Here is a 15,079-nt window from a genome sequence, read left to right as displayed (position 1 = left end):
CAATCTTTCATGCTTTCCCCAGGTGCAATAATATCCTTGTTTTTTTTTTTTAGGTCTCCATCCACAAAGGAGTAAGTTTTTTAGCTCACAGGGAAGCCAATTCCTTTTCTTTTCTTTTTTTCTTTTTTGTTTGTTGAGATGGAGTCTCACTCTGCTGCCCAGGCTGGAGTGCAGTGGCGTGATCTCGGCTCACTGCAACCTCCGTCTCCCGAGTTCAAGCATTTCTCCTGCCTCAGCCTCCTGGGTAGCTGGGACTACAGGCACGTGCCACCATGCCTGGCTAATATTTTGTATTTTTAGTAGAGATGGGGTTTCACCATGTTAGTATGATCTTGATCCCCTGACCTCGTGATCCCCCTGCCTCAGCTCCCCAAGCCAATTCCTTTTCTGATTGGATCCCACATGGCCTTCTTCCCTTCCCATCACCAACTTTTAGTTGAGGCTTCTATGTGAGTCAACTTGAATTCTCAGTTTGTGTTCCTGGGCTAAGCTCTTAAATTCCATCATTAACTTCACTTCTTGTACTTATCCATATCCATGCTCAGTCTCTCTGCTATCTCAATCAATACTTTATTTTTTTTGCTGTAGAAAATTGAGTTTCTAATGAGCAGAATTTCCTAACCCCTCAATCCTGGAGGTCACTTCATCCAGAACTTCTCTGAAAGCACCCACTTGACTTTAAAATTGTCTCTTCAGATTTCTTTTGGAACCCCAATCTTCACCAGAGATTCCCCATTCTCACCTCTTAGCTCTCATCTTAGATTGTTTTCTTTGTAAAATAAGAATTAGCATGACTAGCAGCAGCATCATAGTTCAGTTTCTCTGTTTCCATGGAGATTGACTATGACTCCCCCTCCCCATCATTTTCCAGCCCAGCTCCCCTTCCTGGTAGGAGTATCTTTATCAAATTTGACATTGGATGCTTCTTTTGGTCACTTCATTATTTTAGAGCGTGCAAATTTGGGGGGCTGAATTTTTATGTTGCTTTTTATTTTGACAAGCAGTATGATTTTTAACACGAAGTAATTTTTTTTCCTAGTTATTTGTTAGCAGATTTATGTTGCATTTTGATTTTTATATTTAAGTTAACCAACATGTTTTTTTCTTATATTGAGAGAGTGATTTGTCACTAGTTGTCAAAACATCACACAGAAGCTCATAACATGTAAGTCTGATTTTTGTGCTTATAGGCAATATGAGAAATTTTTATAAATTTAGAGACAGCATCTCACTCTGTTACCTAGGATGGAGTACAGCCTTAAACTCCTGGGTTCCAGTGATCTGACTACCTTAGCCTCCTGAGTAGCTAGGTAGCTAGCAATATAGGTATACATCTTCATGTTTGGCTAATATTTTAAAAATTTTTGTAGAGACTGGGTCTTGCTATGTTACCCTGGCTGGTCTTAAACACATAGCCTCAAACAATCTTTCTGTCTTGACCCAAAAATGCTGGGATTACAGGCATGAGCCACTGTCCCCAGCCCATTCTTTCAATTAGGTCTGAGTTTGTTCCCAAAGAGATAAAATCAATATTGAGCACTTAAGGGTACGATCTGGTTTAGTCTCCCAGATATTGAAGTTTAAGAGACCGAAGAAAATGCAATCCTCCCTTTTTTTTGTCACTGGGATTCTGAGCCAATAGAGAAAACATTGCAATGCAGATGGAAGGCAAATATCTTTTTTATTAGCAATAACACATATTTAATATTGCTTTTACCTACTGAACTTCAGAATTAGAATTGTCCACTTGAATAGTAGTTCAGAACTGGGGCAGGCATCTTTCATTGAGGTAAGGCTTGCTCCTGTAACACCCATTCTGTGAATACATGCAGTAGATGGACATTTCTGAAGGTGGCTTGATCCAGCAAAGAGGAACAGGTGTCAGGGGCTGAGCTGAGCACACACAGCCTCTCTTTGTAGATTATCTTAATATTTCTGATTATGTCACTTCTTCAGGAAAGTTGCTAAAGAGGAAATAAAGAGATGCTATCAGTGTCTCGCTAGTAGAGTTTCTTCCATGTAGAAGGAAACAATGAGAAAGGAAAGGAAGAATTCCCCCTCCCTTCCTTCTAACGCTTGGCAGTAGAACATGGTTTGTTCTGTTTAACATGAGTTTTTTTATATCAGTGTTGAGGAAGCCAATTTCTACTCTGGCTATATTAATGATGTTTTTCTTTATTTTGCTGTGAAAATTTCCAGTCTGTTTTAATTATTTCAAGCCCTCCTTATCCCCTCTGCCCTGGTCACTCACCACTTCTAGGGAAAATCGGTAATGAAATTTGTAAATAGTTTGTTTGTATCAGCTAAAGATATTTCCATTGTAAATGTCAGAAATCCAACTCAGCTGCTTAAAGCATGAAAGGGAGTCTATTGCCACACAGTTTGAAAAAGCCCAGAGGCGCCTGGCTGGATACAGAGCCTCAAAAGACAGAACACATGTTATTTGTGCTGAATCTCTTCATGTTGTAATTGTCTCTGGCTTGCCAGTCCTCTGATCCCTCTGATTATCTTACAGCCTCCAGGAACTCCAAGCTTTCTTCTTACCCCTCCAGCAGTCCTTGCTTGCAAAGAATGCATCTTTCCTAAGTGTACCAACAAGAGCCCTGGAGCTGAGTGTGGCTGGGCTGGCTTGGGCTGTTGCAAGTTCTAAAAGTGGTCCCTAAATCAGCCACAAGAGAATCACTTTGGAACTTGTTAGAAATGCATATTCTCAGGCCTCATCCCAGACTTTTGAATTACAAACTCTGAGGGCCTAACCCCTCCAGGTGGTTCTGATAAACACTGACATTTAATAACCACTTTTTTAGTTTGTAGTCCAAAGTCTGTGACAGTTAGGGGGATAAAATACATTGAGTGGTCCAGACTAAGCAGCTTGATTAGAGCCAACTTTATCCAGTCCAGGTGGTTGCAAGGTCAAGAGAGGTGGGTAGCTTCCTAAAAAAAAAATTACATGTTATTATAAAATAAAGTAACAGTCACTAGACAGGTAAAGTCAACTGATCCTCTGTAATAGAGCCCTTCCCACAAGTACTAGGTGGTGAATTATTGTGAGAAGAAATATTTGGTGGTGAACGCCCAGGACTTGTTTGTTGTGTCTTTACAAGGGCAAGAGCAACAAAGATGTTTCTTCTTATACTGTGTATTACTGTCCAGTTATTCTCCTGAGTGGAGAATACCAATGGCTTTATCTTTTAACCTGAGTTACTCATGACCTCACATTTCCTCTTATATGATGAGCCATGCTGAGCAGCTGCATGAGAGCATGGGATTCAGGACATATAATTTGGGCAAGGCTAGTCCTCAGTGCCCTGGCTGAGGTCAAGTAAGGTGTCTACCATATTAAATATTTGGTTTTCTGGAACTCACCCAGGAAAACTGAATATTCTGTGTGGAAACAAGTTACACCCCAAAAATATACTTAGGGGTGCTGTGATATATAATGGTAACCTTTCCTGTTTGTACCTCATTTGCAATGTTCACAGGTACAATGGTGGGAGACCATACCCGTCTGGAGTTCCACAACATTGAAACGGGAATCATGACTGAAAAACGTTACATCTCCGTCGTCCCCTCCAGCTTCATTGGCCATCTACAGAGCCTCATGTTTAACGGCCTTCTCTACATTGACTTGTGCAAAAATGGTGACATTGATTATTGTGAGCTGAAGGCTCGTTTTGGACTGAGGAACATCATCGCTGACCCTGTCACCTTCAAGACCAAGAGCAGCTACCTGAGCCTTGCCACCCTCCAGGCTTACACCTCCATGCATCTCTTCTTCCAGTTCAAGACCACCTCACCAGATGGCTTCATTCTCTTCAATAGCGGTGATGGCAATGACTTCATCGCCGTCGAGCTCGTCAAGGGGTAAGTAGAAGGGATCACGACTTACGTTGGATGTCTTCAATGTGCTGAAGCCCTACATAAAATATGGACATAAAAATAAATGGTCTATTCTACTCCCTACCCTCCATCCCTGACACATTCTAGTGTCCTCCTTGATTAAATAGATCCATAAAATGACTAGATCCGAAAAGGAGAGAGGCTCATGATTTAATTTAAAGGTCTTCCATTAACTCAACAATAGCAGGCTTTTTACTATGAAATGTAGCCCTTTAAAACTGTAGAAGAAAAGCTTATTTTTGCAAAAGAAAGTGGTTTGTGTTGCATCTAATTCTTGAGTATTACTAACTACAACCACCCAATTTATACCAAAAAACAAAACGTAGATATTTTTAATCCTACTGTTAGCCCATATATGCAAGTTTTTAGGAGCTACCCTTTCTTCAAGACATTTTACTATCATGTATTGGAAAATAGTCAAAACGGAAAACCAAAACTCAAACAGATTCATGGCTGACTCTGAATTTAAAAGTTACCCCTAGACTTTTATAGTGTACAACCTGTGCTACTTTGATTCTGGAGAGTATTGCTAGGTAGTGTTATGGACTCGATGAGTATGGAATTAAAGTGAAGCCTGATGGAATAAAATCTGACTATTCTTGTAACCTTATATCCAGATTTAAATTATTTCTGCATTATGCCAGTCTAGCATGAGGGATTTGAAGCTCCCTATGTCAATTACAGACACACAGCCGTTAAACCACTTCAGGGAATTTCCAACTATTGAGTGATTTTTTTTTTTTCTTTTTTCTTTTTTCTCCTAGGTACATACACTATGTTTTTGACCTCGGAAATGGTCCCAATGTGATCAAAGGCAACAGTGATCGTCCCCTGAACGACAACCAGTGGCACAATGTTGTCATCACTAGGGACAATAGTAACACTCACAGCCTGAAAGTGGACACCAGAGTGGTCACTCAGGTTATCAATGGTGCCAAAAACCTGGATTTGAAAGGTAAACCTTGCAAAGAAGTCAATTTTTTAATAGAGCTTTTCTTATAATAGATAGACTGTTTCCAGAGGCAAACCACAGGTTCGGAGTGCCATGCTTTTTTGATACATCATGTTTTAACAACGTTGAGTTATCCTGTAATGTAATTTGTTCTGTTTTTACTTAGACAACCCATCAAAGAGTGGTTCATTTTCTCTGATAACTTCGGGAATGTCGTGATGTGGGGGCTGAGGGATGACATGATAAATGTCAAAATGTGGGAGGGGCCGTGATACAGAGGAAGGAATGTAGGCTTTGGAATTTCAAGTGAATCATTTAATGTCTGGTGTCATTGGTAAAATGTCTTAGCCTTGTTCAGCTTACATTTACTTTTCTTTGCAAACTGAGGGTAATAATCGTTAGTTTCTGTATGGGTTGTTAGAAGCTTTGATGGAATGTCTGTAAAACCCTCAGCATATTATTGGTAACAAGCACATAAAAAGCACTCAGTAAATGCTTGCTTTGTTGACAATATTGTTAATCTTTACTCCATCTATGATTAAATTTTGATGGTGATGTATATAAAATGAATGGCACATAAGAAATGTTGGTCTCATTTTTTTGCAGGGTAGAAACTCTGGTACTTATCTATGTTGCCCCCCCACCAACCTCAGCTATTTTATCCCTTATCTGATGAATTATCTGTAAGGGTATCAGCTCTAGTTGACATGGTCACCACATCCTTTACTTATTCTCCTTGGCTTCTTACTTTCCTTTCCAGGTGATCTCTACATGGCTGGTCTGGCCCAAGGCATGTACAGCAATCTCCCAAAGCTCGTGGCCTCTCGAGATGGCTTTCAGGGCTGTCTGGCATCAGTGGACTTGAATGGACGCCTGCCAGACCTCATCAATGACGCTCTTCATCGGAGTGGGCAGATAGAGCGTGGCTGTGAAGGTACAACCTATTTTTCCTCTCAATAAGCTATAGCCTTGTTGCAAGAACCAAGCCTCTTTGCTGCCTCTGCCAGTGCCTCCTTCCTCAGTTGACCAGTCCTGTCTCATTCTCATTTTCCACATGACATTGCATCACTATTGGTGTCCTCTTGTCACTGGTTTAGTATGTCAAGACGTGTGCCACAGGCTCCAGGAATGCATGTTGGCAGATGTTTTCTGAGTATCACATACTTGCCAATTGAAAAAAAAAAAAGGAAAAAACAGCTTCCCTGGCATTGACATCAGGCTTCTTCCAATGTGTACCTTGGCTTCCAGAATGGCTGAAAGAGCACTGGAGACTTTTATTTACACTTTAATACATGATGAGGGGAAAACCAGAGATTTTATGTAGATATCACTGTCAATAAAATGTTTCTTATTTTGGCTGATAGTGACTGCATTATTTGATGAAAATCTACCAGGTGATAGGAAAACGATGTCCAAATGCCATGATGACGGAAGGGAGGTAGCATTTATTAAGTACTTACTAGATAACAGGCGTTGTTAGGCAGTTCTTTAGTGTGGTATAATGGAACATTGTGGGTATAATGGAACATTGTGGATTTCTGAATCCAGAAAGATCTGGATTCAGCTCCAGGTAGTAGCTCTTGTTAGCTATGTGACATTTGGAAAGTGATATTACCTCTCTAAGCTATATATTCCTTACCTGTATAACAGGGCAATAAAACTTACCTTGGATGTAAGGAAATCAGAAATGCCATAAAATGCCTGATATGCAGTAAGTACTCAATAAATGGTAGGATGATTGTTTACAAATATTATTTTATGTCAGACATCTAATAATACTGCATGCCTACCCATGCAGCGCAACAAACCATGCCCAGCCTGTTCCTGTAGATGATCCACTGTCCCTTGAGATATTAAATGAAGTTTACAGGTCTTCCTCAATCTGACAATTCTTTGCAATGTAAATAATCTAGTTTTAACCAGCAGATGGCAGCAGCGAACACATTCGGCCTTCCCTAGTAGCCTTGGGTTGGCTGAAAAGGTGACTCTTACATAACTTGAAAAGCCAATTCGCCTGACAAAGGATCTATGTAATTATTTTCTTTCTTTCGTTCTTTTTTTTTGTTGTTGTTGAGCCTTTTGGTTGAGCCTTATGGTTCTTTGTTTGTGCAATATGCTGTGTTTTCTTGTATTCGTTGTTAATTTACCACATCAAATCTATTCATTCGTCTTCTGTGTTCAACTTCATGTATCGCTTCTGCTCTTAAACTGCTTCCATCTGGGTTCACTCGCCATTGTAAAGCACACTGTTATAAAAGCTTCCCATCAGCTTACCAGGCTGAGTGGGAGTTATGAAATTGTCCCCCTTTGCCTAAGAGTTAGTTTTATATTTTGCACTAGTAATAGGAATGTTCATTCCTATAACCCACTCCATTTTTCCTTTATCCAGAAATATTTCTTAAATTTTCTTGGCCACATATGGTATGTGTAGTATGTGGGGTGTGTGTGTGTGTGTGTGTGTGTGTGTGTGTTTATGTATGAAGGAACAGGAGGTTGGGAATCACTAAGCCCCTAAAGTAGCCACTTTGCTCCTAGAAATGAACAATTTCATTTAATCAGGGATTTTTGTCTCCTTGCCTTGCTTTTAGTTCTTTCATGTATTAAAAGGCAACCCTGGGATAGGTGTAGCATTTGGAATTAAATTGAATACATTAGGTTAGAAGATTGTGGAATGGTAGTAATTCCAGTTATCTTGGAATAATTAATAACATGAAGTTAAATCACAATATAAGAACACATATTAAAAAGCATAAGATACTGGTCAAATGTTACATAATTTTTAATCATGCTATCAGTTCCTCATATTTAAAAGTTAACACATATCATCCATTTAACTCTATAGTAATGTTGCCCAATAGATACATGTTGTAACACATGTAATTATAAATTTTCTAGTAGCTACCTTTTAAAAAGGTATAAAGTAAAAGGCCAAATTTCTTTTAATTTTGTATTTTATTCAACTTAACTACATAGATCTAAAATATCATTTCAGAATGTAATCAAGATACAATTATCAATATTTTACACTTTTCTCACATTAAGACTCTAAACTTGAGTGTGTCTTTTATATTGCAGCACACCTCAACTGAGGCTACATGCATTTAAAGTACTTAGTACACACGTCAATGGCTACTGTATTGGTGGCGAAGATATATAGAAAAGAAAAATAAGATGTAAAGACATAAAGCTATAATATTGGATTAAAAGGAGGTCTAAACTAACCTTTATAAAAGTGTACTAGAATGTATAATACAGAGGGGGAATGACCTCACTTAAGAGAGTTTTAAGAGAAGCAGTGAGAGCATCAGCAAAAAGAAATTACATACGCATTGGGGAAGATGTCCCTCTCCCTACCTACGGCTCTGTGCGCAGTTCGGCATTACTCATCACATGCATTACAGAGGGTTCTGACCTTCCTCTGAGTGTGGTTGATTGTTCAAAGCCGGATATTGTGGCTTGATGGCTCTACCATCTGAATCTGTGGTGAGTCCCATGGGCCTAATAGCTCTGCACTCTATTGCCATGGAGATAATTGTAATGGTTACCTACTGAGCATTATATCAACCCCCACCCCACCCCCGCTGGGTGGGGTAAAGTAGAGGGTGAGTGCTGAGGGAAGAAAGTCCTTGTTGATTATACACAAATGACTTGGATAATTAGCCTAAGTGACCAGGAAAAATGGCCAAAAGTGGGTTCCGGCTTAAATTACTGTCATTGGAAGTTTGTACCATTGTGAATAAGCCCTTGCAGGAGATCCCAGGAGCATTTTAGGGTTCTGTGTAAGATGGTGGGGAGGTAAAGGGAGAGCACAAAACCTTGGAGAGACTGCAAAAAGGCATCACTTTTGTGCTGAATCTCTTGTCTAGAGCATGAGAGCCTCAAGAAGGCCTTTGAGCATTAGGTAGATATGAGGACCACAGAAAACAGAACACATTTCTTAATGTATTGTTTCTTTTGTATAGAATAGTATAAAAGTAAGGGATGAGGTTTTATAACTAAAAACTAAGGCCAGAATTCTTCAAGATATGTTTTATTCTAGCAAATCTAGAATATACTGATACACACACACACACACACACACACACACACACAGACACACACAGATAGATATTTATGTCTACCTACACTTAATATGTGTTTCTGTCAAAGTCATTGACAATGACACTTTAAGATTCCCAGGTAGTAAATGTATTACCTTCCCTTTTATTTCAGACCCATGACAGCAGATAAAATAAAAGGCAGAAGAGTCTAAACTTATTTAATTTTATTTATTTACTTACTTTTTGAGATGGAGTTTTGCTCTTGTTGCTCAGGCTGGAGTGCAATGGTGTGATCTCGGCTCATGCAACCTCTATCCCCCGGCTTCAAGCGATTCTCCTGCCTCAGCCTCCTGAGTAGCTGAGATTACAGGTGCCCACCACCATACCTGGCTAATTTTTGTGTTTTTAGTAGAGATGGGGTTTCACCATGTTGGCCAGGCTGGTCTCGAACTCTTGACCTCAGGTGATCTAGCCCGCCTTGGCCTCCCAAAGTGCTGGCAAAATTATTTAAAAGCATACTAATTTACTACTCTTTGGTTCTCAAGTATTACTAGCAAAAAAGAAAAAAATCTTAAAACTAGTTTTGTATTTTAGGTGTCTGATAGATGCAAAGCATATAATTTAGATACTAAGTACAATTTCTGGCCAACATTTAGCTGTAACTTGCTACCTCTCAATTTAAGCTAGGGGTTGAAAAAAATCATACCTGATTTAATATTTGTCTGGTAAACATATCTTCCAATATTGAGGCCAGCTTTGCTGCAAAAGCCAATGCATGATCAGCTAGAAATGGGATTTCACAATTGCAGATGATAAACATCTGAGAGAAACACACGTGCTTTGTTTTGAAACTGACATGAGCAAATAAAAATGACATTAGTCTAGTACCCTTTTGCCCACAACTCTTTGGGTTTGGATATATTTTTTAAATTAAACAAATTGAGCTTTTTAGTGTTGCCAAATCATCATGATCCAAATGTCTAATTCTAGTGCCATGTTCCTATGGCATTTGCAAGAGGGCTCAGCTCCTAATGTTTAGAATTATTTCAGTGAGCTCCATCTGATTGCACACACGTGTCTTTCAGTCTGACCATGCACTCCCCCTTATTTCTGGACCATATGCCTTGGGGTTGGCTGTGTGGATGTGAGGAGCCTCTTGTTGCCCGTTGCTTGTGCTGTGTCCAGTCTGATGCACCCCTGCCCTGCTCTGCTGACTTGGCTCTGAGGAGGCCAACTCTGCCCCTGGTCTGCCTGTCCCCCTCTGCCCTGCCCCCCAATCCCATCTTTGCTGTCTCTGGTGAACCTGTAGAACATTTCAATTGTCCGTCTGAGTGATGCTGGTTATGCAGACTGCATTTTCATTTCTGTATTGTTATCCTGGTTATTCTACCTCTTACTAACCTCTGGTTATTGTTTTCGCTTTTTCTGTTCTTTTGCTAACAAAGTTGCGTTGACCAAAGCTGACCTGCAAGGTAGAGAAGGTTCTTGTTCCCATTACCACTTTGGACTGAAAGATGCCCTGTGTAACCCTTGGTATCTTTTCTTTAGAGATCTTCAAGCTGTCACACCTCTTGGACAGCAGCAATTGTGGGGAGGTGGCTGAACCCTGTGTTCTTCTGAAAGGGTGACAGATAACCTAGATCAATGCATGAAAAACAGCTATCAAGAGGAGACCTCATGGGGCTAAAAACATGATTCCATTTTGGGGGGTATCAAAGAGGTTTGACAGCATCCAATACTGTGACTACCCACAAACACATTAATTTACTTTGGAAATGATTAATACCTCTCCAAGTAGTTGCCATGGAGGGGTTGGCTCCTGTTAATTTATTCACCATAGATAGAAGGAAGAACTTGGCAGGAAAAAAAAAGGCCAATTAAGCCCTTAATTTATTTTCTGGGTCAGGGAGGTCATTTCCTAGAGCAGGACATTTAAGTGCTTGGGCTTTATAAAAGAGAGTGTTATTTTCTCTTAACTAATTTTAAAGAAATATATCTAGGCACTTGGGAGACATTAATGCCATTAAAATGTTTGAGAAATTTATATTTTCTATTGGGGATTTTGATTGAGCACTTTAATTTCCTGTTTTGTGATCTCAGGAAAACGTACTCTTGGGGAAGAAGATGATCTGTCATTTTAATCCTGAATATCCTATAAAATACCTGCATGCAAGATGTTAGTGAATATCTGTTGCAGAAACTGGTTCTTCTACTATTCAAAGAGGCATCTGACAAAGCCAGTAATGGCCCACTGGCCCTACGGTGCCAGGCTGCTATGACTCAGAATAACAAGGGAGGAACAAGCATTTTAGGTGTATTTTGGTTGATTGTCAGGCAGGAGACTGAGCCTCATGACCTCTGTAGAGTTTTCAGTCAGCCCAAATTGTTAGAAGTGGTTAAGGCAAAGGTAACTTTCAAAAAGGTACTTTTCATCTAAAACGATCATTGATTTCACTGTGACTTACTTCTTGTATGCCATGTAGCTAACAAGCACAAATGTCTTTCTCTCCAGAAGACATCCACCAATAAAGCCAATACTCTCTCACTATTTTACCATAACTTTGTTTTTCTTTATCACCTCTTAGCAGATTCACATATACTTTAAAATATATTAAAATTAAATAAAAGAATATACACTAATTAAAACTTGAAGTCAAAGGAAGCTTTACGATAACTTTCCATTTCAAAGCATATGGGGCCCTGGTGACAATACTGTTGTTTTTGGACATTATGTTGAATTGTCAAGAAAGATCCGCTATATGTTACTCTGTAAAGGGAAGGGAAAGAGAAGAGGGCAGGATTTGATCTGCAATACAAGACAACCCAGAGAGGGTGAAGCTCCTTCCGCCCAGATTTAGCAGATTAAGCCAGACGACTACATCTCCTCCCTGCCTTTACTATTCCTCACGGTAAGAGCTATATAGATTTTAAAGCCCCAGAGCTTAGCATAGTCTCTCATTTAGACAATCCATACATGACAAAATAACCTGAACGTTCTCATCCAAAGGAATAACTGCTTGTAGGGAGAAGTGAGTGGTTGATTTCCATGCTGAAAGTAAATTGTTTACCAAAAAGTAGGTAAAGATTTATGGACCAGTAGTTTGAAATATCTTGATTTTTCCTTTAGTGGAGACAGCCTGGTCATCAGTATGGTTTTAACATTATTACTCCATTAGCACAGACCTTCTTCCATTCTTGAAATGATTTGACAGCCTCTTCATTTGTGGCAGGAGCTGCTATTCTTTTTTATTATTTTGGGTCATCTTATTCTTTCCCTATTTTATAGGAAAAGTTTGAGTTTTTTTGTTTCCTAAGATTGAGATATGGACTCTTACTCACAAGCTGGCTTTTTCAGCTATAACCTGTGAGTATAGATAGTACTAATTACCATGAACTATGAAGGGTAGTGAAGACAGATGACAAAGAAATGAGGTTGTCTGAAGCATAGACAGAAATGTGTTCGGAAGGAAATAGAACAATGAGGTCTAAGGAGTGACGAAAGAAGTCTAGGTGAGTCAACAGCTGAAGTCTTCTTGTTCTTGTGTGTAGTGTTTTGTTTCTTCTTTAAAATTTTTTAACTTCTCCAGTGAGTGTGTTGTTCATCTCATCTGCAGTACCCTGGCATCCCTATACCCAGTCCCTGATACACAGGCATAAGTTCAGCTATGCCTGTGTATCTTCCTGTACTAGGTGATTCCCTGAAGTCCTAATCATGGAAGAAGGGAACTGCAGAACTATAAAAGAAATATTAAAATTGGCCTGTTGGTTGTGAGGCAGATGACATAAATGATGAGAAATAAGAAAATAAGTCTTTATTGTATTAGGTGATTAATTAGAATATTCCTATTCCACGTTTAATTATAGCTTCTCTTAGCAGGTTTTATTTCTGAAGTTTAATGGCTTTTTTTTTTTCCTAGAAAAAAGGTGCCCGTCTGCCCAGATGGTGAACAGGTAGTTAGGGGATTCAGGATCCATTGGATCTGGATGCTAAGGGCTGGCTATTTTGAGAAAGTCAATCAACGTATTGTGTTCAGATGCCTTGGAAATCTCAAGATTCTTTAAAGGCATTTTAGGACAGAGTTAGAATTAGCCAAACACCTTTAGTAGGTAAAGGAAATTTTAATTCCCCACTCTCTTTACTATACTGAATATTGTCCTCAGCCTCATTTTCTCCCAAGCTAAAGATTGTATCATATTGTCCATTTTAGTTTATGTTATAAAATGTAGTAGGTGAGGTAATATAAGTTCTTCAAAATGATTTTTTTATGGAAAATAATAAGAGAGACAAATAACAGAGGAAAAGTGTCTTCTGATACTAGTGTTGTGAGCTTTAGGAAAAAATTATACTTCAACGACCTGCAAATAATCAAGGACACTCTGTCACCTTTTTATTTTCTAGGACATGAAGAGGAATTGACTAAATCAGTGTATATTTGCTGCAAAGATGGATTTGAGCGGTAGCAGGCATAAAATGATTGTATAGGACAATTCTTAATGAAAAGAACAATTCTTAACATTCAAGAAAAATGATAGGAAATTTGTGGCAGCCGTCACAGTTATCTGAGAAATAAGAGAATGAGATGAAATTCCATGTTTTTAAGCGAACTAAAAACAGAGATAGAAATTAGAAACCAAAGTACTAATGCCATTGACATCTTATTTAGTATTTCCAGACACTTTTCTGTTGTCTTGTCACTTTCTATAGTATACAAAGAAAGTGATGATCTTTTATCAAAAGGATATGTCACTGTTTTAGTGAGAGTTAATCACATATCAAGAGCAAAAGTAATTTACACTATTCTTATACAGGAGCATCCTAAAGCCTTTGGATGTTTTAAGATATTAATAATTAATAATGATAATGATAAAGACTTCGTAAATATGTAATTATAAACATTTGTGCTATCTTAGAATGTCTGGAATTATATGTTGATTTGGAAGAGTGTTTTAGGAAAAAATCTGATTATTAAGTCCCCAGGATTGTCTCTTATGCTTATAAACATATATATTTGATACAGATTTCTGTTCATAAAATTGTACAAAAGTGTATCTTCCTGTTTATTTTTAATTGAATTGAAATGGTATTTGAAAATTTCCTTGTAAAAAACAAAAATGTTAACAAATTTTTGCATCAAGATCTCATCTTTTCCCAGTTGTAGGTCAGAAATACCTTAAGTTATTCTTATTAGACCAATGATGCTACACATTCACATTCCCCACTCTGGCTTACCCACATCCCTAAGAGGTTAGGTGAGTGGGCTGAATAATTAGCAAGCTTGGATTTGAAACCTCACCCTCTCACTTCCACCTATGGAATCTGGGGAAAATTACCTAACTTTTCTGTGCCTCAGTTTACTTTTCTGAAATCTTTGCATTTTGATTCAATCGGCAGTTTAAAAATTATTTAAATTTGAAATTATGGATATCTCCTATGAGAAAATAATTTGTTTCTCTGATTCTTTAATCCTTTTAATTATATTTGCTTCATCATGTGCTTATGAAGATAAATTAATATCTTAAAAGATTTAGTATAGCATCTGGCTCATAAGTGTTATGTAAGCTGTATTCATTGTTATATCCTGTTTTTGATTTGTACAAGATTATTTTATATCAATAGATGTTCAGTGGGAAGCAATGTTGAAGCTTTTGGGTTTTTTTTCTCCAAGACATGTTGTTTCTAATTTTTTTTTGACACACTGTTATGTGAAATGCATACATTAAATACATTGACATAAAATAGCCTCTGTTTAGGAAAGGATATACTTAAATAGGTTGAAGTAAGAATAAGAGCTTATAAAATGATCATCCAGAAATTGCTGTAGAGTCTAACCCAGACTCTCATTCATTCAACAGTTATTACATACAGTACCTGGGCTTGGGAATACTAAGGAGTTCTTGTCAACATCTGGTGAGATTGAATGTGACTAATAGTTAAATCAGAGGACACATGGCCAATTAAATCCCACCACCCCACCCACCCTAAGAAAATAATATAAATTTTATTACAAAAACTGTGTTTTAAAGTTTCAAGTAAGAGATTACTTACGTGAGCTCTTATTTGTAAATTATAGGGATAAATTGTTATAAGAAACATTTTGCTTTACATTTTAAATGAATGGCTTAATTTCTTTCTTTCTTTTTTTGTTATTTAATTCTTTTATTCAATAATATTTTGAATATTTTGAAT

At 38.1% G+C, this 15,079-nt stretch overlaps 1 protein-coding gene across 39 annotated transcripts in view; it reads left to right on the top strand.

The window, feature by feature from the left end:
* The window catches only part of NRXN3 (neurexin 3), a 1,699,208-nt gene that overhangs the window by 810,898 nt on the left and 873,231 nt on the right, over window positions 1–15,079 (top strand). For 20 of the 39 annotated variants that reach the window (XM_032287218.1, XM_032287216.1, XM_032287217.1 and 17 more), the window contains 3 exons: window positions 3,483–3,864; window positions 4,665–4,855; window positions 5,613–5,786. In XM_032287218.1, the coding sequence (XP_032143109.1) occupies window positions 3,483–3,864; window positions 4,665–4,855; window positions 5,613–5,786 (747 nt within the window). Of the gene's footprint in view, window positions 1–3,482; window positions 3,865–4,664; window positions 4,856–5,612; window positions 5,787–10,337; window positions 10,365–15,079 lie in introns of all 39 variants that reach the window. The other 19 variants (XM_032287189.1, XM_032287186.1, XM_032287187.1 and 16 more) reach the window with 1 other exon arrangement.

This window comes from Sapajus apella, unplaced genomic scaffold (assembly GCF_009761245.1).
Source record: "Sapajus apella isolate SASKATOON/1434 unplaced genomic scaffold, GSC_monkey_1.0 scaffold20, whole genome shotgun sequence".
Lineage (NCBI taxonomy): Eukaryota > Metazoa > Chordata > Mammalia > Primates > Cebidae > Sapajus > Sapajus apella.
This window is presented reverse-complemented; position numbering and strand designations above follow the sequence as displayed.